The following is a 25032-nucleotide window of genomic DNA, read 5'->3' as shown; positions in this document are numbered from 1 at the left end:
TTTTAGATATCCAATTACTTTATGGTCTAAAAAACTTTTTTTTAAATTAACTTATAGTCACTGTTCTTATCCACCTAAGTTTTAACCAATATGAAACTAAAAAACTAAAAAGATTATCATTTTTTGCTGGAAACCACAAAGTCGAACAGTCAGAGTTAAACACAGGAAAAACAAAAACAGTAATGTTTTACTCACAGCAATCCAGATGTATTTTTCAGCTCGTTAATGCTTTTTTCTGGAACTTTACTGCCACTAAACCATTTTTTAGTTGCAGAAAATAGAGATCGACTTAAACCTTTTCTTGATATTAGCTACCAAAAAAGATTGTTACAAAAATGAGAATTTAATATTTTACTTTTACATACAAAAGAAAAAATTCTAAATAAAAATTAAAAAGCTTTAGTAGTGAGCAAATATTCATTTTAACAACATTGATTTAAAGAAAATTGTTCATATGCTGGCAATATCCCTAGTGTAAATAAGTATCTTTTAGGATTTAACAATTTCATCACCAACAGTGACACCAATAAATCCTAATATTAGTCTATCTTAAAAAAAAAAATCCAAATACTTTAATTTACACTACTATAATCCCAAGTTTACTCTTCGCTGAAAGTTTAAAAATACTAACCCGAACAATTACATCTTACCTGATCATTTAATTGCCGAATTGTTTTCTCTATATGTGGCAAAAGGCCCCGAAATGTGAACTCTTGTATAAACTGTCGAATTCTATCATGATCAGTAAGCGTTAAACATGCACCATGAATAATTCCAGTATTTGCTTTCTTTGTTTCATGTAATGATGAGGCAGATTTTACATGATCTGGGTCATCAATGCTGTTAGAAGGGTCACTGGATGAATCCAACTGAAGTGGGTGAGCTCTAAAGTTATTTGGTAAGCCATCTACTGAAAAACAGATCTTTCTTTTACTCTCAGAATGCAACAGAAAATTGTGATATTACTACCATACTGCTAAAGAAAAAAAAAAGAACATCTTGGAACCCTTTATATTTCTGTATATAACTCTAAGATACAATAACATTAACATTTTCCCTCCTAAAATTACAGGACTTGGGTTAATACTTGTTACACATAATAGAAATTTAAAAATTCATATAATAAAAGAAAAATACATTGTTAACATAAAGAATCATTTTAAGTAACACAGCTAATAAGAAAATTTTTAACAAAAAAAATTTTAGAGCTATCACTATCAAAACTGTAATTTAAAATACAGAAATAAAGCTCTCAAAATCATATCACCTTTGGGAAGAACAAATGCTGCACACAGTATCTTCCCCCTTGCTTTCTACAAATTTTTCAAAAGAAATATATTACTCTTATAAAACAAGTTTTCAAATGTCAAAAAACATCAAATTCAAATGATTTAAAAAAATTCTTCAAAGGAACAGCTATTTTGTCCTTTTCTTTTTTTTATTATGAAAATTTCTCCCATCTTTTATCTGTAAGGATTAGCATGCTTTGAGAACAGTACATATTTTCAATCAAAAGAGAACTTAGAGAAAGTATATCAAGACCTTTGACTTCGTTATCTAATCCATCCAATGAAAGCAAGTTACTATCAGAATTCTTATTTGAAGTTATAGTACAAGGGCCATCTTCATATGACTCCTATCAAAATAAAATAAAAAAGCATTAGCAATTATATTAATTAATCATGTTTAAGATACCACCAAATCCATCAACAACTGTGGTTTTTCTGTTAACTGTAAGCCTCATTTATTTGCTTTAGCGAGACTCTGTCCAGTCCTCTAAATTGTTAACTTTTTCCATGTATCTTGTAATTCCAAACCCCACCTACTATATTTCTACCTTCACATTCTACTTTCACATTCAATCTACTACCCTAATTCTTCCGAATTCAAATGATCTCTATCTCAGTTTTCCTTTTACATGTGTTAAGTATATGACCAAATGAGAATACCTGTAGAGATATCAAAGAGAGAAATAAATGCCAAGAGAGAGGATTACTAGCCAGGAAGGAGAAAAGAAGATGGATGGTATGGAATCTCCTAGGTCATGGATACAATATTAATAGGTTGGAGTAAATTCGCGTACATCATAGTGTATTGGAGAAATATCCAATGTGATGTTTATTTGTACAACGGCACTGGTTTCTCAGTCAACAAAAAAACTTAAAAATATCCAGACTCTGTCAGTAGTAAATTTGAGGTATTATTCTGAGTGTCTTTCAGGAAAGTATATAAACGAGAACTTACTAAGATAAAAGTGATTAGGACAAGAAACAGTCTGAAACCACCATGCAAGAAAGAGTTGAAAAAACTAGGTATATTTAGCCTGGAAAAAATAAAAAGGGGACATGAGAACTATCCTTCTATATTTTGAAAGTTGACTTAATGAAAAACTGATTAGTCCCAAAGGACAAACGAGTACAAGCAAAGGGAGAAAATTTTTGGTTGATTCTCCAGTTGCTCAGACATGGTACAGTTCACTTGAGAAGAGAGTGACTACCAGATGAGGTTGTTCACTGGTAAAGAAAATTAAAGGATTACATCAGAGGGTTAGATTTGCTAAGCTTTAAAAACTATCTTCCAATCCTGGGCTTCTAGCTATAGAATTTCTGATACCTCTGTCTTCTGTTTAAAAGTTCTCAAATTGGGGACGCCTGAGTGGCTCAGTGGCTGGGCATCTGCTTTTGGCTCAGGGTGTGATCCTGGGATTGAGTCCCACTTCAGACCTCCTGAGTGGAGCCTGCTTCTCTCTCTGCCTCTGTCTCTGCCTCTCTCTCTCATGAGTAAATAAATAAATATTTTTTTAAAAATCTAAAAAAAAGAAAAAAAGTTCTCAAGTTGGACAATCTGACTTATGCTTCCCTTCCTTAAGATGTCTAGACTCTAAATTCCTCTTTCCAATATTGTTCCTATTCTGAGTGTGACCCTGAAAGACCATTTTTTAAAATAAAATTCCGTCATATCCAATTCGTTCTTTTTTTTTCTTTCTGTTTTCTCCAGCATTCTCTTAAAGTGAGTAAATATCAGTATAGCCCTATATCTGGATCAAAAATTCCATATGAGAGAAAAATAAGGCAAATCACAGATTATTAAACAATACTGACATTAGGATACCAAAAATTACATAAACTTTATAAACTGATATTTTTTTTAAATTATCACATAGTACACAATGTAGTTTAAAGGTACAAAATAGATACATTTTCCATTTACTTACAACTCCCCCTTCTACACAGAAAGCAGTCAACTCTTGATTATCTGAACGAAGCATGGGAAAGTGGCATCTGACTACCATCAAGTGGCATACAATTCTACCTAAAAAGTTTGACAGACCATGAACCCTTATACCTACCTACCCACTTCAACCAACAGACAACAATTAACATTAGTCTAGAATTCTAGATTAAGAAAGGAGCAAATTAGGAAGAAGTAACACTTCCTCAAAATTCAGAAGGAAAAGAAATTAAAGGAAAGTTAGGGAAAAAAGCCCACCCACCTAAAAAGTATGAGCTCCAAAAGGTGGCCATAAGAACAGCATGTTGAAAATGAAGGAAGGCAACCCCAGAGCATGTGGATAATAAAGAATTGACTGTAAGCATTCATAAGGAATTAAATGTACAAGTAAAAAATTCTATTCTCTACATGTCTAGCCAATCTAATTCAATTCTTATGTAAGTCACTTTTCCTCTTTTCAGAAAAGATTAATTAAAATTAACACTGATATTATATACCTGAAAGGAGTATGCGTAGGGATCATGTGTTAGTTATAACAGTGTTTAAAACCACTGAATTAAGAGCTCACATGCCAATGGATCAGAACTAGCCAGATTCCACAAATATTAACAATTCTACCAGTTAAACGAAGACATAAAAAATTCTACTACAGTTATGCCATTATGTCGTAAAACTGAAATACAGCATTTGTGGTTTGCTTCATTGTTGTTTTTTACATATACCTGGTTTTGAATACTATTTTTCTGGAGATACTGACTCCAAGGATCTGGTATCTGTTCATCTGATGCTCGATTAGATGTTCGAGAATTAATTTTAAGTAAATAAGCAACCCTGAGTTCCATATTTCTGTTTCATTTCTTCATAAATTGATTCAGCTCTAAAATAAAAAAATTGAAACAAAGTTTGTAGTAAATGGAGAGGCATACCTTAAGCAATAATAGATAGTAAAATAAATGCAAAAATAATCCCCCAAAAAGGCAGAACAGAAAATCAGAGATAAAATAGTAAAAAAAATAAAATAAAATAAAATAAAACAAACTGTAATTTTGCTAGCTTGGATATCACCTTAAAGAAGAGTTTCTAAAACGTGCTTCACAGAATAAAACTTTGCAAGACACTCCATTATCCCAAGAAAGGGTTCTGGTGGTCAAACTAGTTGGAGAACCACAGTAAACAAAGCCAGAAGACCATGTCTAAGACTCCCGTTTGCTAATAATGTGCACTGTGAACTTCCAAAGAATGGCTTCAAACTTATAGATCAGAAACTCTTTCAACTATGAGAACCAGGCTTTGGGAAATAAACTTTTGGAAATTCCATCTTAGGGACGCCTGAGTGGCTCAGCGGTTTAGCGCCTGCCTTCGGCCCGGGGCGTGATCCTGCAGTCGCTGGATCGAGTCCCACGTCGGGCTCCCTGCATGGAGCCTGCTTCTCCCTCTACCTGTATCTCTGCCTCTCTCTCTCTCTGTCTCTCATGAATAAATAAAATTTTTTTAAAAAAAGAAATTCCATCTTAGATAACACACATTTATCAAAAAACATGAGTGTGAAAACAGAAAAGTATTTAACAAAACATCTTTCACTGCCACGGTTTACCCTTCCCTTACTTGTCTTCTAAGACAAAGGAAGAAAAGGAGAAAAAGAAGAGTAGCCAAGATATTTATTACATAAAATCCACTTTTTTTCTTGCAAAATTTATAATAGCCGGATCCATGAGTTACATCTTAGATGCAACAAAAAGCATTTTTATTTCCATGCTCTAACTATGCTAGTTGGTGGGTGAAAAGATCATTCAAGTGATAAGACAGCCTCAGAGCAAACAGTACATTCTGATGGAAAATGAAATTTTAATACAGAGAGCTAACCTAATTTAAACAGCATCTTTTTAGTCAATTAGCCATCTAGTGCCAAAAAAAACCAGAAAAATCCAGAAAATCTTATATTCAAATGTAAAATATAGTAGTACACAAGTAACAAACATGACAAACTATTAAATCATATTTATATACTATAAAATTAAGACAAGATAAACAGAAGTTATAAACTTGTTCAAACAGCTACAAGCATATATGTATTTATGATTTATGTATACACACTTAAATACAATAAACTACTCACTTTAACAATGATACTGCTAAACATATAAATAACTAATCTAACACCTAAATTACTTAAATATCCCAGTTACAATTATTCAACTAGAAGACATATACCATATTCAACTGATAGAAACTAATTTTAATAGCCAGTTTAAATTATTTCTACTTACATAGTAAACTTTATCCATGCACTACAGACTGTTTATGATTTCAAAAAAAAAAAAACCCTAAATAGTAATTATTCCTCAGAAAAATTTTTTGGTTACAAAGGAAACTTTATGGCATGACTGCCTGGTTCAGTTGGTAGAGCAAGTGAATCGATCTCAGGGTGGTAAATTCAAGCCCCACCCTGGGTAGAGATTTATTTAAGAAAATAAATTCTTCAGGGGATCCCTGGTGGCTCAGCGGTTTAGCACCTGCCTTCAGCCCAGGGCATGATCCTGGAGTCTCGGGATCAAGTCCCACATTGGGCTCCCTGCATGGAGCCTGCTTCTCCCTCTGCCTGTGTCTCTGTCTTTCTCCCCCTGCCCCCCGCTCTGTGTCTCTCATGAATAAATAAATAAAATCTTTTTTTTAAAATTCTTCAAAAAAAATAATAAAAATAAATAAATAAAAAGAAAGGACATTTATTTAAAAGATAATGGTATGCGCTCAGAACAGGGGCAAGAAATGATTATTTGTATATTCTAAATGACGTTGGGATATCACAAAAACAGTTTGAAACAAAAGGTTAATTTGACTCACATCTTGAATCAAAAGTCTAAATTCCAAAACCATAAAAATAAAACATTTCTTGTTATCTTATTTTACAAGACTTACTTTATGTTAAAGATAAGTTAATCATTTGTTCCAAAGATAAAAGGACTATGGCAACTCACTAATAATGACTATTGAAGAGCACATAAGAAAGAAATGTATGGATGTTTTTGAGACTGTGACAATATCAAGGCTAAAAATATAAAGTGACAAGAGGGTGAAGAGTGAAGAGAGAAATGCCTTTAAAACACAGTCAAAGGGCAGCCCGGGTGGCTCGGTGGTTTGGCGCCGCCTTCAGCCCAGGGCCTGGAGACCCGGTTTCAAGTCCCACAAAGGGCTCCCTGCATGGAGCCTGCTTCTCCCTCTGCCTGTGTCTCTGCCTCTCTCTCTGTCTCTCATGAATAAATAAATAAAATCTTTGAAAAAAAATAAAATAAAAATAAAAAAATAAAAAACAGTCAAGAAGTGAAAAGTAAGAGGAAACCTGGGAAGGAGAAAAAAAATTAGAAATAATTTAAAGTAAGAAATGGGGGATCCCTGGGTGGCTCAGCGGTTTAGCGCCTGCCTTTGGCCCAGGGCGCGATCCTGGAGTCCCGGGATCGAGTCCCACGTCGGGCTCCCTGCATGGAGCCGCTTCTCCCTCTGCCTGTGTGTCTCTGTCTCTCTGTCTCTCTCTCTCTATCATGAATAAATAAATTAAAAAAATAAAAATAAAGTAAGAAATGACTGCTAAGACCTACAGGTGTAAAATGGCAGGCACTTTTGTACAAAGATTGAAGTAATGGAAATATAGACTGAAAGAGAAGTGTGAATAAGCATGTGAAATCTAACATAAAATGACAGTTGTTGAATGTTTTATTAATAAACTTCCACTTTCTTAGATAAAAAAATACATCTAAAATTTAAACAAGCCATGTCCAAACTAATGTTTTATCATTTAACAGGGAAAAACTTAAAATTAAAAAAATAAAGCTTACCTCTGTTCATCTCCTGCACTTACATCATGTAAAAGTACGTAATATTTAAGTGTATTTGGTATAAACCACTTGGGATAAGAATAGTCACTGTTGTGCTGAATTCGATGCTGTTCTTGTGATAACTTTGAAAATTGTTCCACAGGTTCAGCTTCACTAGATGATGCTACCAACATACCTTGTAAACCATATTAAGGTAATTATCACTTAATACTAAATGATAAATATTATCCTATTAAAATAGACTTTTAAGGAGATTTTTTTCAAGCTAAAAAAAATCTGATTTCATATATTTTGCTGCAAAATCAAAATAATTCCTCCAACATTTCCAAATAATTCAAGATTTTAAATCTTAAGGGTTTTTTTGTTAACATTTTAGGTCATTTACATATATAAGGAAATCCATGAACATAAAAAGACACAATATCAAAATTATACATCAACATACTGAACAACTCTGATGAATCTTACTTCTCTCCATTCCATCTCACTGCAGTTTCATATTCTATCCTACCTCTTAACTTCTCTCTGCAACTTCATTAAGAAAACTAAAAAGCTGGGCAGCCCCGGTGGCTCAGCGGTTTAGCGCTACCTTCAGTCCAGGGCATGGTCCTGGAGACCCAGGATCGAGTCCCACGTCAGGCTCCCTGCATGGAGCCTGCTTCTCCCTCTGCCTGTGTCTCTGCCCCGCTCTCTCTCACTGTGTGTCTCACATGAATAAATAAATAAAATCTTAAAAAAAAAAAAAAAAGCAAACTAAAAAGCCTTAATGGTCAGAAGAGGTTAACAGCTATAAAACAGGTTACTAAAAAAATGGAAAACTAATTTTAAATATGAGCTTTTGCACATGCAATTAATTTTGAGGCAATCAGCAAAAGCAGTTAACACTGACAATTTACTCTGTAAAATGGCTTAGAAACTTACTAAATGTGGAATACTTGAGCTGGAGAGAAAAAAAAAATACGCAAGACCTCAGTATTCTTACTTTGTACAAAAAAAATAATTTATCACAACCAGTCTTGTATCTGGGATGCTATTTAACAAAAACAATAAAAACTTGAAGCATCATCAATTAAAAATAATTTCTCCATTCTCCATGTCCTCTCAACAATTTTGCCCTCAGGGATCCCTGGGTGGCCCAGCAGTTTAACGCCGGCCTTCGGCCATGGGCATGATCCTGGGGTCCCAGGATCGAGTCCCACATCGGGCTTCCTGCATGGAGCCTGCTTCTCACTGCCTGTGTCTCTGCCTCTCTCTCTCTCTCTCTCTCTGTATCTCTCATGGATAAATAAATAAAATCTTAAAAAAAAAAAATTTGCCCTCACAGAACTATTTCTGAGATTAACAGCTTCTAAGACATATCATTTTAAGCAAACAGAAAGGTCAAAGGATACATGCTAAATAGTGGTTCAGAAATTCATGATCTGATGCTGGCATCGACTGAAGAAAGGTCTCTCTATAAGACTCAAACCATGGAGTAGTAGCTAAAATGAACAATATATAAAATTGTTAAAATTCCTCAATAAAATCAATTTATAACAGACAATATTTCAAGTCCATACTCCTAAAAGGTGTGAAAAATAACTCTCAGCAGCAAATAAGCATTTTTCACTTGTACTTAAAGATATAAGACAAGAACTTTTCACTTTTTCAAGATTTATTATATACGCCATATATATGTATTTGTAAAAATAAAACTGACTTATTCCCAAACCTATACAATAATCTCAGAATCTACTTATTAATCCTTTAAACATTACCTATAGGAGTAAAAACATTCTAGAACTAAAGTTTTGTGCCTCTGCCACTAATCATGTTGTCACAAGTGGCTCTTCTTCATAAATATCATTTCAAAGCAATGGTTTCTCAACCAAGAGTGATTCTGACCTCTAGGAAACATCTGGAGATACTCTGTTGTTACAACTAGGGTTGGGAACAGATGCTACTGGCTTCTAGGTAAATATATAAGGAACAGTGCAAAACATCCTAAAATGAAAAGAACAAGAAAGCTCTCCACAAAATAAAATGATTTGGTTGAGAATGTCAATAGTGGTAAGGTTGACAACCTCTACTTTATAATTTGATTACTTGAATATGACAATAACAAAACCTTTTTAAATGAAATTTCAAAGTATACTTACCTTATAATCAAATATAAAGAGGTTTATCTTCACTTTTTAATAAATGTATATAATATAATACTTAAAATGTCAAACCTCTCTTGCTTGATGCTAAGCATTTTACAACTACTCATTTAAAAAAAAACAACTTACTTTAAAGGTTAAGTCATTCGACTGGTCATTTCACAAGGTTTAAGAAAATTATCCAGATCAATTTTACTAAAAGACAATCCGAGGCTCCTGGGTGGCTCAGATGGTTGAGTGTGTCTGCCTTCATCTCAGGTCATAATCCCAGGATCCTGGGGTCGAGCCTCACTTTGGGCTCCCAGCTCAGCATGTCTGCTTCTCCCTCTGACTCTTCCTATTTGTTCTCTCTCTCTCTCTCTCTCTCTCTCAAGTGAATAAATTAAAAAATCTTAAAAAAAAAAATAAATAAAAGACACTTCTTTTATTTTTTTAAGATTTTATTTATTTATTCATGAGAGACAGAGAGAGGCAGACACATAGGCATAGGAAGAACCAGGCTCCCTACAGGGAACCCGATGCAGGTCTCAATCCCAGAACACTGAGATCACGACCTGAGCTGAAGGCAACACTGAGCCACCCAAGTGGCCCCCATTCCTAGTTATTTATGATGATTATGAAACCTTTCATCTTAATCACTGAAAACAGCAAAAACACTTTGTTCACATTATAATACTACATTAACCAAATGGAAAAGGGGGGGGAAAAAAGCCATTCCTCTTACCAAACAGTAATATCTTATCTGGTGTCATACATATATATACACAGATATAAAATTTCAATTCCAACAAATATCTTAAGAGAATAACCCATATACTGTTTAGGAGGGCTATCACTAACCTTTTCATGTTTATTGCTATGAGAAAAAACATTCCCAGAAATATTATAATCTGTAAGAAAAGTGGCAAAAATTGGAAAGGGAGAGGATTAAATGGAAGGGAGGGGAGGGAAGGAAGGGGAAAGGAGAGGAAGGAAAGGGAGAAAGAGAAGGGGAGGGGATGAAACGGAAGGGGAAAGGAAGGGAGGTGAAGGGGAAGGAGGAGAAGAAAAAAAACCAAAGTATACATATATATATATACAATGGTTGAAATAATACTTTCTAAAACTGGTGCAAGAAGATACCAGGTACTTAACTAAGGATATAAAAGACTGAAGGAAAAAATTTCAAATATATATATAGTAGAAGTGGGTTTTATCCTTCAGATAGGTCACATTGAGGTTGATATGGTAAGTTTTCTCTTTAGCCACATATTTCCTTGAGGGGCTAATTAAGAAGTCCTCTTTCAGTTTTTCTACATGCCAATAAATCAATAGCATCTTTCCTTTTTTTGCTTTTTCAAATGATACTTTTGCCAAAATGGGAAAATAATAGAAATTTTTGTTAACAAAAGACTTCTTTAACAGTGACAATTCTCTCCCCTTAAAAAAATTATCTTGGACTTATTTTGGTTAGTTTCGTTTTTCATTGACTTATTTTGAAATGAAATCACCATTTTGCTCAAACTCCTTTTCCATCTCCACATGTTTAGTTTGAAATTGAAATAGCAACCATGTTATCCTACCAGGTAAAGTTTTTCTATGCAGAATGTACTTTGTCTTGGTAAGGAAGGGTAAAGAAGGAAGCTAAGAGCTAAAAAACAATGTTCCATCCTCCATCCACACTCACAAAATGCAGCTTTTTCTCTGTCTCTTCTTTCTTCCCTTCTTAGTGCCAGTAATTTGAGACACAATTATTTATTAGTGTGCCCAATACGCATCTAACGTTTGTTATAAAACTAGAGACCTAAAGCAACTCTGATCCTTGTCATATTAAAACCAGAAATACTTAGTAACCCTGTATCTGTAAGAGAAAAAGACTGGATTATCCTAAATAAAAACATATAAACGTTGTCTGTAGGTTACATTTTTTCCCTTACTAATCATTCATAGAAGCTGAAATTGCCAGCAAAATCCCTATTCAGACTAAACGAAAAGCACCAATATTAACAAATTCCAAATAACATTGGTATTTATGACTATATAACTTTAAACTGTCCAGGATATACTAAAACATATTTTCAGAATGAAAACTTTCAAAAGAAAGAAATGAAATAATTAAAAGCTGTATAATTACTTAATTCAATAAAGTACAGACTCAAGGTCAAAAATATTTGACACCAAACACTAAGGTTATCAGAAAACATGGCTTAATTCAGAAGATCTTAGAACAGGAAAGCTATAACAAACTAAAACTGGAACTATTATGTAAAATTTATTAACATTTTTCAAATCATTAAAAAACTTAAAATAATACAAATAATTAAGAAATACTAACTTCTATTTCAACAACATGCTTAAGAACTATTTTTGAAGAGACTATTTCCATTCAAGTCTTTTGAGAAAAATCAGCAATAATCAAAATATTCTGAACAGATGTTTATTTATGCCCAATTTTTAATTTTATATTTCTCTGGCATCACAGTGGAAGATTTTTTTTTTAAGTAAATTGTCCTCTTTTAAACTATACTCCTTTTAACCCTCAGTCTATCAAGAAAAAAATACTCATTGTCATTTACCATATGAATCTAATTGATCCTTGATATTTTATTGTCTTTTTATTTACAGAATTATAAAGGTACAATAAAAAAACATTATTAGAAATTTTAGTAAGAGTTTAAACATAGCAAATTCAAATTTGTTTTCCCAGTTTTCCTCATTTTAAACACACACATGCCTCAATTAGGCAATATCCTTTGAATACAACTAACTGTTCAATGGTCATTCATTAACCTGGAACACATCCATCATGTAAACACTGATTCCAGATTCAAATAAATCTGTAAGTTCTAGTTTTATCATTACTTCTATTCCTTCTTGTACTTGCATAGTCTCGGAAACTTTGATGGTTCATAATTTTGCTGAAGAGAAAAAGGTCATTTCATTTGCTCCATCACTACAAAACACCTTCATTTTCAAACTTTTAAATAACAAACAGAATGATCAATAAACCCAATGAATTTTTCACCTCTACGTCATCTAATCCCTTATACTCCCCTTCACACACACACACATCTACTTGCCTACCTGCCTTTAACATCTGTCCACGTTCAAACTGTATCAAGTAAATTTTGTCATACAAACGTCATTTAGTATGAAAGAATACTGTCCCATGTCCTTTAACAAAAGAGAATAGTTAGGACCCCAGGGTGGCGGCTCAGCAGTTAAGCAGTTAAGCCTTTGGCTCAGGGTGCAATCCTGGAGTCTGAGGATCGAGTCCCACATTGGGCTTCCTGTATGGAGCCTGTTTCTCCCTCTGCCTACATCTCTGCCTCTCTTTCTCTCTGTCTCTCTCATGAATAAATATATAAAAATCTTAAAAAAAAAAAAAAAGATGGGGTGCCTGGGTGGCTCAGTGGTTAAGCTTCTGCCTTTGGCTCAGGTGGTGATCCTGGAGTCCCGGGATCGAGTCCCACATCAGGCTCCCTGCAAGAAGCCTGCTTCTCCTTCTGCCTATGTCTTTGCCTCTCTCTCTCTCTCTGTGTCTCTCATGAATAAATAAAATCTTTTTTAAAAAATAAAAAATAAATTTAAAAAAAAGAGAACGGTCTAGGTTCTTGTCTCAAAATACTGTGTTGTCTTTTTTTTATACCTTCTTAAAAGAAAATTCAATATTTTGGGCAATGGGAAATTAAAACCTAAAGTAGGATAAAATAACAATGACTTATTTCACTACTGCAACATCCTTCTACACAATGTCACCATTCTTCTACTTTCTTGTAGCTTGGCATAATTGATAAATAATTACTAAGATGATGAAAAATAGCAAAATATTCAAGATAGCAGAAAAACCAGAACTATAAGTTCCTACCTTGTACTAGCCATGTTTTAAGTTAATTGTCACCCTTTTAAAGTGTTCTTTATGCTTTTTTGTTCACAACTGAAAACTTAAAGGAAAATATTAAAGAATAAACAGGGGTACCTAGGTGACTCAGTAAGTTAAGCATCAGCCTTCAGTTCAGGTCATGATCCTGACAGGACCTTGGGATACAGCTCTGCTTTGCGCTCCCTACTCCCTACTCACCAGGGAGCCTGCTTCTCCCTCTCCCCCTGTCTCTGCCTCAGGCTGCAGCTCCCCCTGCTCCTGCTCTCAGGAGAGTGCATGTGCATGGCTGCGCAAGCACTGTCTCAAAAAAATAAATAAAATCTTAAGAAAGAAGGAAGGAAGGATAAACAAGCCTCTAAAATACTGTTTATATACAGGACTACACTCTATCACGATATTTTAGAGTAAGAGCAATTAATACAAATCAGAAAAAGCATACTATACAATAAAAGGGAGACAAAGCATGTTCTTCCTTATTTTCTAAAAGATACCCCAAAATCATACTATTCAAAGAAAATAATGCCTGGATTTAGCAGATAATGCTATAAATCAAGAGTAAACACAACAGATAATAGGATAGATAACAAAAGTTGAGCAAGCAATACCAGACCACCTCAGTTTTTAAAAATTAGACATGTCATTGGGATGAATATAAAACAGCAACAGCTGAGAAGAAAAAGATAGTATGTAAGGAGTAGAGTGAAAACAATGTGCAAAACTGAGACTACTACAGTAAATACCTGTATATAAAGAGAATTCTTTCAATTCCATCAATGTGTCTTTCCTTTTTTTATTAAAAAAAAATATTTTATTTATTTATTCATGAGAGAGAGGCAGAGACATAGGCAGAGGTAGAAGCAGGCTCCCTGTGATGAGCCCAATGCTGGACTCCATTCAGGAACACCTGGATCATACCCTGAGCCAGGCAGACACTGAGCCACCCAAGCATCCCCAATGTGTCTAATTATCATACCAAGGAACACTAGCTTTAATGGACCAATGTGATGAAGAAACATGGCACTGTTAAGTGAGACTTATAAGGTAAATACCTAATATGTATTTCTTAAAACAGAATGGGTAAAAACTATGCTGACTCACATTAATGATAAACCTTAGAAGTGTATTTCTAGACAGAGAGAATTATTATCTTTAAAAATGGATAAAATCACTCTTAAATCTCATGATTCCTGAATTTTACTAAATGAATTTTTATTAATAGAATAGAATTTCATAAAATGAATTTTTTTGCACTTAAGTTCAAGTCCCATGTTGGACCTAGAGCTTACTTTGAAGAAAAAAAAAAGGCAATTACCAAGTCCAAAAAAAAAAAAAAATATGTATGAAAACAAACTGAGCCCAATATATGCCTCTGCAGTGAAGAAGAAAATAATCTTCAATTTAGAATCTTAATATTGTCAAGTGAATATCAACCAAAATATGAAAACTACATTAGGAAGATGGGGAAAGGAGCAGTAGGAATGATTAATCTAAATCTTCATCAATTATAATGAGAAATCAATAAGTAAAATTTAAAATTGTTTAAGCCATAGATAGCCATATAGAAATATGACTTAAAAACACTAAACACAGGGACACTTGGGTGGCTCAGTTGGTTAAGTGTCTAAGTTTTGATTTGGGCTCAAGTCATGATCTCAGGGTTGTATTCGAGCCCTGCACTGAGCCCCACACTGGTCTCCTTGCTGAGTGTGGAATCTGCTTAAGATTCTCTCTCTCTCTCCCTCCCCCTCTGCCCCTTCCTCTGCTCTCACACACTCTCTAAAATAAATAATCTTAAAAACACACACACACACACACACACACACACACACACACTAAATACCAGAGGAACCCATGAAAATAACTGGAAGGGCAGAGACACATAGGAAACACATCATTTTGTTTTTTCCTTGTAAGTCTTTTCAGTATTTTATCTATGTACACATATCATTTGGATAAACTTTTTAAAAGTAAAAGGTATTGTAAGCTTTAGAGGTTAGGAAGAATAAAAAAAGGTATTTTTTGTTTTTAAATATGATAGTTAACCACACTCTGTGCCCCCTTAGCACTCTGGCATTATCAGATATGCCACATCCCTGTTAGAATGTATTGTGATTATAAGGTATTATAAATTAGAATATATCATGATTACTGACTTACATGTTTATCTCCCCACCAGATTATAAACTCATATGTCTTCTTTATCTCTTTTATTGTGATACAAGGCACATAGTAGGAAATCAGTAAATATTTGTTGCATGAACAACAAAAGTGTTAAAGACCCTATGAAACAGAATTACAGGATTAAAGTTCTAGGAAAGGTCTTAACAAAGAATCTAAATAAATTCTCTTGTTATCAAAAAAATGAAACCAAGTCTGAATAAGTGACTTATTCAAGTTATCCAATTAACTAATGACTATGGTACTATAAAAACTTGGACAATCTGGCATATATTGTCCTTCACATGTCAACATGAATTTCCCACTGATGACAGGGAAACAATAGTTCAAATTCCAATACTTACTCCCAGAAATATCCCAATTTTATCGTGTGTTAAAACATATTATGCCAGAAACTGCTCAAAATATGTAACCTGAAATTCAGATTCTTTTAATGTATTAAAGATAACCATCATATTCTAAACTTAAATAATGCAATTAATTTCTGTGGCAATTAAAATAACATAGAATAACACAGGAAGATATCTAAACAAAATAGTTCTACAAACATTTCTAACTACACAAGTGCAATCAACTAACTTTGTGACCTAAGATATATCACTTAAACTCTCTGAATGTTTAAGAAAATCTTTAAAAATGCAATTAGGTGTTAAAATAATTAGATTATAAATTATGCCAACCTAAAAAGATTATTTTATTAGGTTGCTGAAATATCCTGATTAGATGATGTACTTTTAATCTTTGCCCTCTAAAAGTCTATTCCATGTTTCTAGTAAGTCTTTTTCATACTAGAAGAGTCACATCAAACACTACTCATTTTACATACTGATATATTTCACCTACCAATCTAATTAAGAAAACATTTACCATTGAAATCAGATTAATAAGCACTTTAAAAAGATGAAATATTTACTCATAAAAACTTCTTCAACTTCACACTAAGCAGGATAAAAACTAAAACTTAATGCTTTTTATTTTACTTATGTCACAAATGAATACGTTGTTTTTGTCTTTCATTCAAGAAATATTTATTATGCCTATGTTTTAGACATTAAGTACTACAAAGAAAAGAAAGAGCAAAAGTTCCTGCCCTCGTGGAACCTTCTATTAACTTTACAATTAAAACTATATAAGCATCTTATTATAAAAAAAAATAAAATAAAATAAAATCATGTAATTTATAGTTGGCTGCCTACTTGACCGTAACCTCTGTAAAAGGACTATTCTTTTCCAAAACTGTATGCCCAACCTCTAGCACCCAGTAGGCATTTAAGTGTTTGCTGAATGATTTCCAAGATACAGAACTGCTTTTTCTAACAGAAGAACGCTTGACTTTAATAATAATAATAAAACTTATTACATACCACTGATGTTGAGGTCATAATCTCCTGCTGTAATCACATTAGCTACTAATCCTTCTGCAGGCTGACTGCCAGAAACAACATCATTCAAAAGCTTCCGAATGGCTCCAGGCTGAGGTGGTTGGGTGATAATGTTGCTTACTGCTATCTTCAGATTTTTGATTACATGAAGCTGATTATTAGGATCTCTCATATGAACTTTAAAAAAAAAAAAAAAGGAAAAAGGCTTGAAATTCTACACAATGCATAACCACTCAAATATTACAACAATAAACAATTGGGTTAATACTTCACAAAAAAGAATGCTCCAATCAGAAACCAGAAATTCCAAATGGAAGTCTTCCAGAAATACAACCAACTTAGAATATTTCCTTATATACCAAAACGGCTAGCTAGACCGTCTAACCTCCCACAATGCTACTGCTCACAACTTTCCTATCTGTAGGTCCTTTCCTTTCCCCTATGTTTGGAGTTGTCAGGGACCAATAACTATCCATACCAAATCCCTATTCTCCCCTCCCCCTCAGGCCAGTTCAGGGCAATGTGACCTGTGAGATCTGTGGTATCAACGCTGAACAGTAAAGGGGAAGAAAGGGCAATTAAGTGCTGTGCATGGGCCTCCTCTGCTTCTCTTAATGTACTGCCTGCATTCTTAGCCCTACTCTACCGTCAAAAAAATAGTGCCCACCCTGGTGCAGGAGGATGATAGTGGGGAGGTTGTGTATGCCCTGGAACATGGAAACTGTATTCTCTGCTCAATTTCCCCATGAACCTAAAACTACTCTAAAAAACTAAAATCTACTTAAAAATAAAAAAGCCCAGATCCCTTCTACAACCTCAATACCTCCTGACTCCACCCTGCTATAAGCCTTGCCTCAGCCTATGTAGGATTTTTAACTAGTGGTTCAAAACTTCTCCCTGAAGAATTGGTCTGCAGGACACCATATCAAGAAGACAGTGTCCACAGTGCACAGTAGGAAATGTGAGCATATTTTCACATAAATATAATCGGACAAGATATTAGTTTTCATAACAGTATAAAAGCAGTCCGTTATATTAAGGACTCAACTTTTAGAGTTAAATTTTACTTTAAATCATAACCCACCATATGGTACCTGGGTCATTCTAAACAACTTTTTAACTTTTCTATGCTTCAATTTCCTCATCTCTAGCATGTAAGTCATGTCTCCTTAATAGGGCTATTTATTTTTTTAAGACTTTAGATGAGCTATTGTTAGATGAGACAGTAAGTGTAAAAGCACTGAGTACCACACCTGCCACATACATAATTATACAGTTAGGCACTCAAGAACTCATGACAGTGGCAGGTATCACATACAAATGAGGAAACTTTGGAAAATTGGCTCTGGGTACCTACCCATAAAAAATTGACACTTTTTTCTCAGGAGAGAATCTTTATATCAAGCTTTTAAGTTCAGGCCTGTTTATATTTTAATTAGTTACATCAAACAACTTCCTAAATTTCCTAGGTGTCTTCTCTGTTGACGTCTAAATTTTTAACAAACATAAGACAATAATCTTTTAAAAATAGTACATATAAAAAAATATATAGTACATATAGTATAAATAAATATGTGCACTTGTGTTGTAAGAATACACGTATAGCAACTATATATGCAAATTCCATTACAGTGATTGTCCAAGATGAAAGATGGAAGAAATGTGGGGAAGGGGACTTCAATTGTTTAATGTTGGATTCTTTTTTTTTTTTTTTAATATTCATGAAAGACACAGAGAGAAAGGCAAAGACACAGGCAGAGGGAGAAGTAGGCTCCCCACAGGGATCCTGATGCAGGATTCAATCCCAGGACTCCCGGATCACGACCTGAGTCGAAGGCAAACGCTCAACCATTGAGCCACCCAGGTGCCCTGATTCTTTTTTTAAAGGAAAGGAAAAAATACAATGTAAATAAGACAAGAAGATTAGTTGGTTCTGTGTAGTGAGGAACTGGATATTAAGAAATTGTCTTCCCTGAATTGTTTTTCTAATTTAAATAAACACAAGCCTCTTCCCCTAATTAAACTTCTCAGCTCCTCTAGCTATGAAATAGAGAAAATGAAAATACTATGTTACATTTCTGATATTTTAAGAACATATTGTACAAATATTCTCCCTAAACTTGGTCCATAATTGTCAAATAACAGAAGTAGTCATGTATGTATTAAATGTCTCTCAAAATTTTAAATAGGCTAATTATCTTTTGGTATTCCCTAAGAGTTAACACACACACACACAAAAGACATTTTACGGGTGCCTAGCTGGCTCAGTCCACAGAGCACATGACTTTTGGTCTGGGGTAGGGGGAGAAATGTGAGTTCAAGCCACATGTTGAGGGTAAAGTTTACTTGAAAAAAAAAAAAAAAAGACATTCTAGCTTTGCCCTATGTTCAGAGTGAATTTATCATTTATTAGGTAATCCTAATAAATCTGGAAATGAATTAACAGATGTGGCAGCCAGCTTCTGAAATGGTTCCCCAATGATCCCATTTTTTGTGTTATACTCTTGTGTAGTCCCTTCCCACATCCTAGAATTGGTATATGTGACCAACAGAACACAGCAAAAGCAAGGGTATAGGGGTGCCTGGGTGGCTCAGTCTGTTAAGCGTCTGCTTTCGGCTCAGGTCATGATCCCAGAGTCCTGAGACTGAGCCCCACATTGGGCTCCTTGTTCAGTGGGGAGCCTGATTCACCCTCTCTCTCTGCTTACTGTTTCCCTCACTTGTGCATATGCACGCTGTCAAATAAAATCTTAAAAAAAAAACAAAGGCAAGGGTATATTACTACTGAAAAACATTATGAGTACAGCTCTTATCTTGGGTTCTCTTATCACTCCCTCTGAGTCAATCTAACTGTTGTACCATGGGGATACTCAGAGAGCCTGTGGAGAGGCCTACATGGCACAGAAGAGAGATCTCAGGACAACATCTACTGTGGAAATGGGACTTGCCAACAATCACAACTGAGCTTGGAAGCAGATCCTCCAGCCCCTGATGACTATACTATAGTTTCCTGACAGCTCCACTGCAACCTCAAGAGAGATCCTGGGCTAGAACCACCCAGCTAAGCCAGATTCCTGAGAAACTGAGATATAATAAATGCTTTTTTCCCCCCAAGGTACTAAATTTTTGAATAATTTGTTATGCAACAATAGATAAGTAAAACATGAGAATATCACAAAATTAACCTAATAAAGAGAAAGATAAAAGCTAAGAATGATTAAGAGAAATGCTCTTTAAAAAGCACACACAAAAAAATTCAAAAGCTTGGCTTCATTAAGAATTAAGAGTACACCACAAAAACTTAACTTTACCACATAACATCTCAATTTCAAAATGAAATTCAGCTCTGTCACTGTCTTATCTTTATAGGTTACCACAGAATTTCTTGAATACTGTATTATGAAGTAACATCCTACTATGTACAGTTCCATGGAATACTCTTTTCTCAAGCTAGTTAAGAGTTGTTTCAGAAAAATCAATTCCAGGTTCAAATAAATTTGAGAAATATATGATTAAGGTTTTTTTTTTTAAGATTTTATTTATTTATTCATGAGAGACACAGAGAGAGAGAGAGAGAGAGAGAGAGAGAGGCAGAGACCCAGGCAGAGGGAGAAGCAGGCTCCATGCAGGAAGCCCGATGTGAGACTCAACCCCTGGACCCCGGGATCACATCCTGAGCCAAAGGCAGACAGAAGCTCAACTGATGAGCCACCCAGGTGCCCCTAGATTAAGTTTTTAAAAGGTCTCTTTATACAGGTCTTCCCAGAGCCTTTAATGTGCTAACAACACTGTAATTCTCACTAACACATCTATTTGAAGCAAACATATCTGATCACACATCAGGTATTCTTTGGAATATATATTTAAAAATGAAATAATATCTTTTATGTTTTTACCCAGCACGAGAAACTTTAATGTATAAATCAAACCTCAACTGCTGGAAAAAAGTCGTAACTTGTACAAAAATGACACAAGCATGTTATCTAAATTTTGAAGGCTTGAATTTATCCAAAGTTTGGTACTTGAAAAACTTGCAGGCTAATTACCTGGTTACATTACCACAGTAGTTAAGACTGAAAGTTAAGAATGAAATTTTTTTTGATGAAGTACTTCCAACCTCTTAAAAGAAACTTAAGAAAACTAGACGCAGGGACGCCTTGGAGTGGCTCAGGGGTTGAGCTCTGCCTTCAGCTCAGGGCGTGATCCTGCAATTCCAGGATTGAGTCCCTAATTGGGCTCCCTGTATGGAGTCTGCTTCTCCCTCTGCCTGTGTCTCTGCCGCACGCGCTCTCGGGCGCTCTGTCTCTCATGAGTAAATAAAATCTGAAAGAAAGAAAAGAAAAGAAAAGAAAAGAAAGAAAAGAAAAGAAAAGAAAGAAAAGAAAGAAAGAAAGAAAGAAAGAAAGAAAGAAAGAAAGAAAGAAAGAAAACTAGATGCAGTTAGTACCCTTCAAAAGTCCTTCAGAAAATATTCAAGATTTATATAAAAATTATTCTATTCTTTTTAAACCCTTAAATAAATTTAATCCATTTAAAAATAATAATATATACCTTTTGAAAGTAAAAACCAAGTACTTTCAAAAGTTGGTGTTTAAGTGAAATTATTTAAGTCTTATAAATGTCTAAATGATGCACTGAAACCCTGTTTAGAATTACTGAAGAACTATCACTATGAAAGCAAAAACAGTGAGGTTTGGTTAAGTAATTATGTGACCACTATTCTCCGTAATAGATGGCCAGTGGAAATTTCTCAAGCAGTATTAAGATTACAAACTTTGTGTTGAAATGATAAATATATGTTAAGTTTCAAACATATATCTAGCATAATGATCAGAAGAATATATATAATCACCATTACTTAATAAAAAGCAGTACTTGCTGAGTTTTAAAAAATATATCCAAGGAATCTAGAATGGCTCTCTACTGCCTAATACGTAAGTTTAAACTCTATTTTTAAAGTCCTATATATGCATGGTATTCAAATTTGTTTTATCAACCCTCCCTCAGTACAGCTTTAAACCATCAGTTTTCCTACTGAAACCTTAAAAAAAAAAAAAAGTCCCCTGGAAATATTCAACAGTTTTGATCTCAAATACTCATAGGCCACAAATGGAGTCCTATCATTTTTTTTAACATTTCTTTCTCCTCCTAAGGAAATTTTAGCTGTTTTGGTTAGTTGTATTCTTAAAGTATGCGTTTGAAGTTATATTCTCATGCCTCATTGCCTAAAGATAAGCAGCTAAGAGGAATCCTCACACTTGAAACAAAAAAAAAAGTAGCATTTTCTGCATGGCAAAGAACCCCCAAATTTACTGACCAGAAAAAAATTGAACACAGGCAAATTAAGTCCTTTTCACCAAATTTCTAATGCCACCGCCAAAGTCTATACCCTAAACATCTTAAACTTTGAAATGGTTATCAACTCCTACTTATAGACCACATAATTCTAATCTCCCTAATTTGATACCCTTGTTCAAGAATCTATGAGTGCCATATACTTAACCATTAGATAAGAAATCCAAAATTCCTTTCCTAGAATTCAAGACCCTTCCTTATCTAGGCATCTTCCCTTATTATCCTGTACTCTGATAGGGATAATTTCCTCACTGTTCCCCAACCACTCAGTCATAACTTATACCTTTTGCCCATGCCATTCTAACCTCACTCCACTCGTCAACAGGAAATGCTGGCACTCTTTCTCTCCACCAACTCTCTACTTAACCTTGGAATTATATTCCTTCCCTTAACCTTTTGCCTTTTACAGAATGAAATCAGAATATTGAAGTGAGCTCCTATTCACTGCACTATTCAATACCAGCCAGATGTAGCTATTGGGCAACTAAAACGTCTAGTCCAAACTAAAACATAAATCGTCTAAATGTCTAGATGCACACCAAAGTTCAAAGACGTGGCAATAGAAAAAGAATGTAAAATACTAAGATGTTTTATATTGTTGATATGTTGAAATGTAACATTTTGGAAATATTAAAACTAATTTCACTGGGTTTTTTTAACTTTGTTTTATAATGTGACTACTAAATAATTTAAAATTATATATGTGACTCACATATTTCTACTGGACAGCACTGCTCTCTAGTATGAATAAACAATCCTATTGCCAGGAGAGGAGTTAAGGACACCTTGAATCACACTGTTTTTAAATCTTTCTCACACGAAATACTGTGGACAAAAAAAAAAAAAAAATACTGTGGACAAGTTAACATCTCTATGCTCAAAAGTCCTCAAATTTTATCTACCCCATAGGATTCAATGAGAACTAAGAGAAAAGCTAAATACAGCAGGTATCGGATATTAGCATTATTATTCTTTATTAACAAAGCAGGAAAGGGCATACACATCAAAGTCAAACAGATTCTACACTTTTTAAAGAATTTAAGAATATAGGGTACTTTGTTCTTGTTGCTTTAGTAGAACACAAAGAGTACAAGCTGAAGAAATCCAAAAGTTCCTAAACTTTGTGTTTTTTTTGGACAGTTCCCACCCTCCTTTAAATAATAAAGTGAACTTATGGAGCTATTCTCCCAAAGAATACACACCCGTGGCATGTAAATACATAAATTCATGCCACAGCGCTTTTTGTGGAGAAATCATCATAATCAAATAAACATCACAACCGTTGGCTTGAGGCAGTCTGGTTACAGAACCCTTCGCTTTACACACACCTTAACAAAAGAACCTGACCTATACTTTGCTATGCTGTTTACAAAGGCAGATACACTGGTTAAATACCCAGGAGTTCATGCTTATTTTTCCCTAATAAAGAATCTAAAGGTGGAGAAAACAGGTAGCTCTTAAATAAAGGACTCATTTCTCCCGCTGGCTAAACTTTTATCCGAAAAACTAAATTTCCAAGGCTTTACTATTCCTATAAATCTATTCAACTCCAACTATCTAGATTGATTACAACTTGTCCTTACTTCCTCGTCCCTCGGGCAAAAGGCCATTACAAATTATTATTTTTCTAACTTTTTTTCGGGAGAGGTTACACATTATATATTTATGAAAATGTTCTCATTTTCGGGCAGCCTGGGTGGCTCAGCGGTTTGGCGCTGCCTTCAGCCCAGGGTGTGATCCTGGAGACCAGGGATCGAGTCCCACGTTGGGCTCACGTGCATGGAGCCTGCTTCTCCCTCTGCCCGCCCCCCTCTGTGTGTTTCTCATGAACAAATAAATCTTTAAAAAAAAAAAAGAAAGAAAATGTTCACATTTTCAAAGAAAAAAGAAACAAAACAAAACAACAGAAGATTAGGAAGAAGCCCCATTACCAGAAGAATGTAATATTCAAGAGAACTTTGAAGTCCAGTTTTAACACCCAGAGAGGTGGTCGGTCTTCTCCAGGAAGACCTCATCGGTCTAAGAGGCAGCATCTTCCTACCCTTCCCTGCCCTAGCAACTTAACTTCCTAATTCCCTCCCTGTGGCCGCTGAAACCGTCTCAACGCGCTTCTCAGGGGTCATGTTTTTCTTGACACTAATTACCCAGCAGCCCGGCTCGTCCGGGTCAGCAGGAAAGAGCCTAGGGAGACTGGAGGTTAGGACCGCGCCGTCTTGACAACCGCCCTCGTGGCCCCTCCCCCAGCCGCCGCGGGGGACACCGCGCGGCCCCAGCCCCGGACGCCACTCGACGGGCTCCAAGGTGTAAACATCGCCCTCCTCTTCCCGGCCCGCTCCCAACTTCCTTCTCCCGGCCCGGCTTTCACGGAGCACAGCGAAAAAGGGAGGAGACCACATACCCTCCGAAGTGAGGCGAGAGAAGGGCTTAAGCAACTCCGCGAAGCTCAGGTGATTGAGACGAGTGAGCCGCTCGGCTTCGTCGCTGCACAGAGCGGCGACACAGGGGACGAAGGAGTCCGGGATTAGCTCCTGCACCGATTGTACACACTGGGCCATCGCCGCGGCCCGAGCTGCGGCGGCGCCCGCCCTCCGGCCCACTGTCTGAGGCCGATCCTGCCGCTGCAGCAGCTCCTGCCGCCGCCCGCCGGCCTAGCCCGGCCGGGCGGGGCTCCGCACTGAAGCCTGGAGACCAATGGAAGGAACAGACGCCGCTGCCTCGGCTCCCGGGCACACGCCACCGACCCCTCCCCGGCACCGCCGCTCCTCAGGGCTCGCCCCGGCGTCTTCGCATTCCACCTGGATAGGTGGAGCCGCCGACAAACGCCACTTAGGCTTCCCGACGGCAAAACCTTGGTCACTGCCCGGCCGGAACCGCCATGTTGAGGCCGAACCCTGACCCACCGGCAGTGCCCGTCCCGGCAGGCCCCGCGCTCGCCCCTCACGTGACGGTATTAAAGGAGGAGATGGGGGCGGGGGAGGGGCGCCGAGGAGAGGGAAGTGGAGAGCGACGGAGGCCGGTCGGGAGGCCGGCGCCGGAAATGGTGCGATGGGTGG

The 25032-nt window shown here is 35.8% G+C and overlaps 1 protein-coding gene across 1 annotated transcript in view; it reads right to left on the bottom strand.

Moving 5' to 3' along the window:
* TRAPPC8 (trafficking protein particle complex subunit 8) overlaps positions 1-24537 on the bottom strand; it is an 87736-nt gene extending 63199 nt beyond the window's left edge. Inside the window, 9 exon segments of the mRNA XM_025429230.3 lie at positions 196-311; positions 651-907; positions 1543-1636; positions 3954-4055; positions 4057-4108; positions 7062-7236; positions 8453-8542; positions 16607-16801; positions 24378-24537. Of these exon segments, the coding sequence (XP_025285015.3) occupies positions 196-311; positions 651-907; positions 1543-1636; positions 3954-4055; positions 4057-4108; positions 7062-7236; positions 8453-8542; positions 16607-16801; positions 24378-24534 (1238 nt within the window). The 5' untranslated portion in view covers positions 24535-24537.
* Positions 24538-25032: the final 495 nt, after the last annotated feature.

This window comes from Canis lupus, chromosome 7, assembly GCF_003254725.2.
Source record: "Canis lupus dingo isolate Sandy chromosome 7, ASM325472v2, whole genome shotgun sequence".
NCBI lineage: Eukaryota > Metazoa > Chordata > Mammalia > Carnivora > Canidae > Canis > Canis lupus.
The sequence above is the reverse complement of the archived record's forward strand: the minus strand, read 5'-3'. Positions and strand labels throughout refer to the sequence as shown.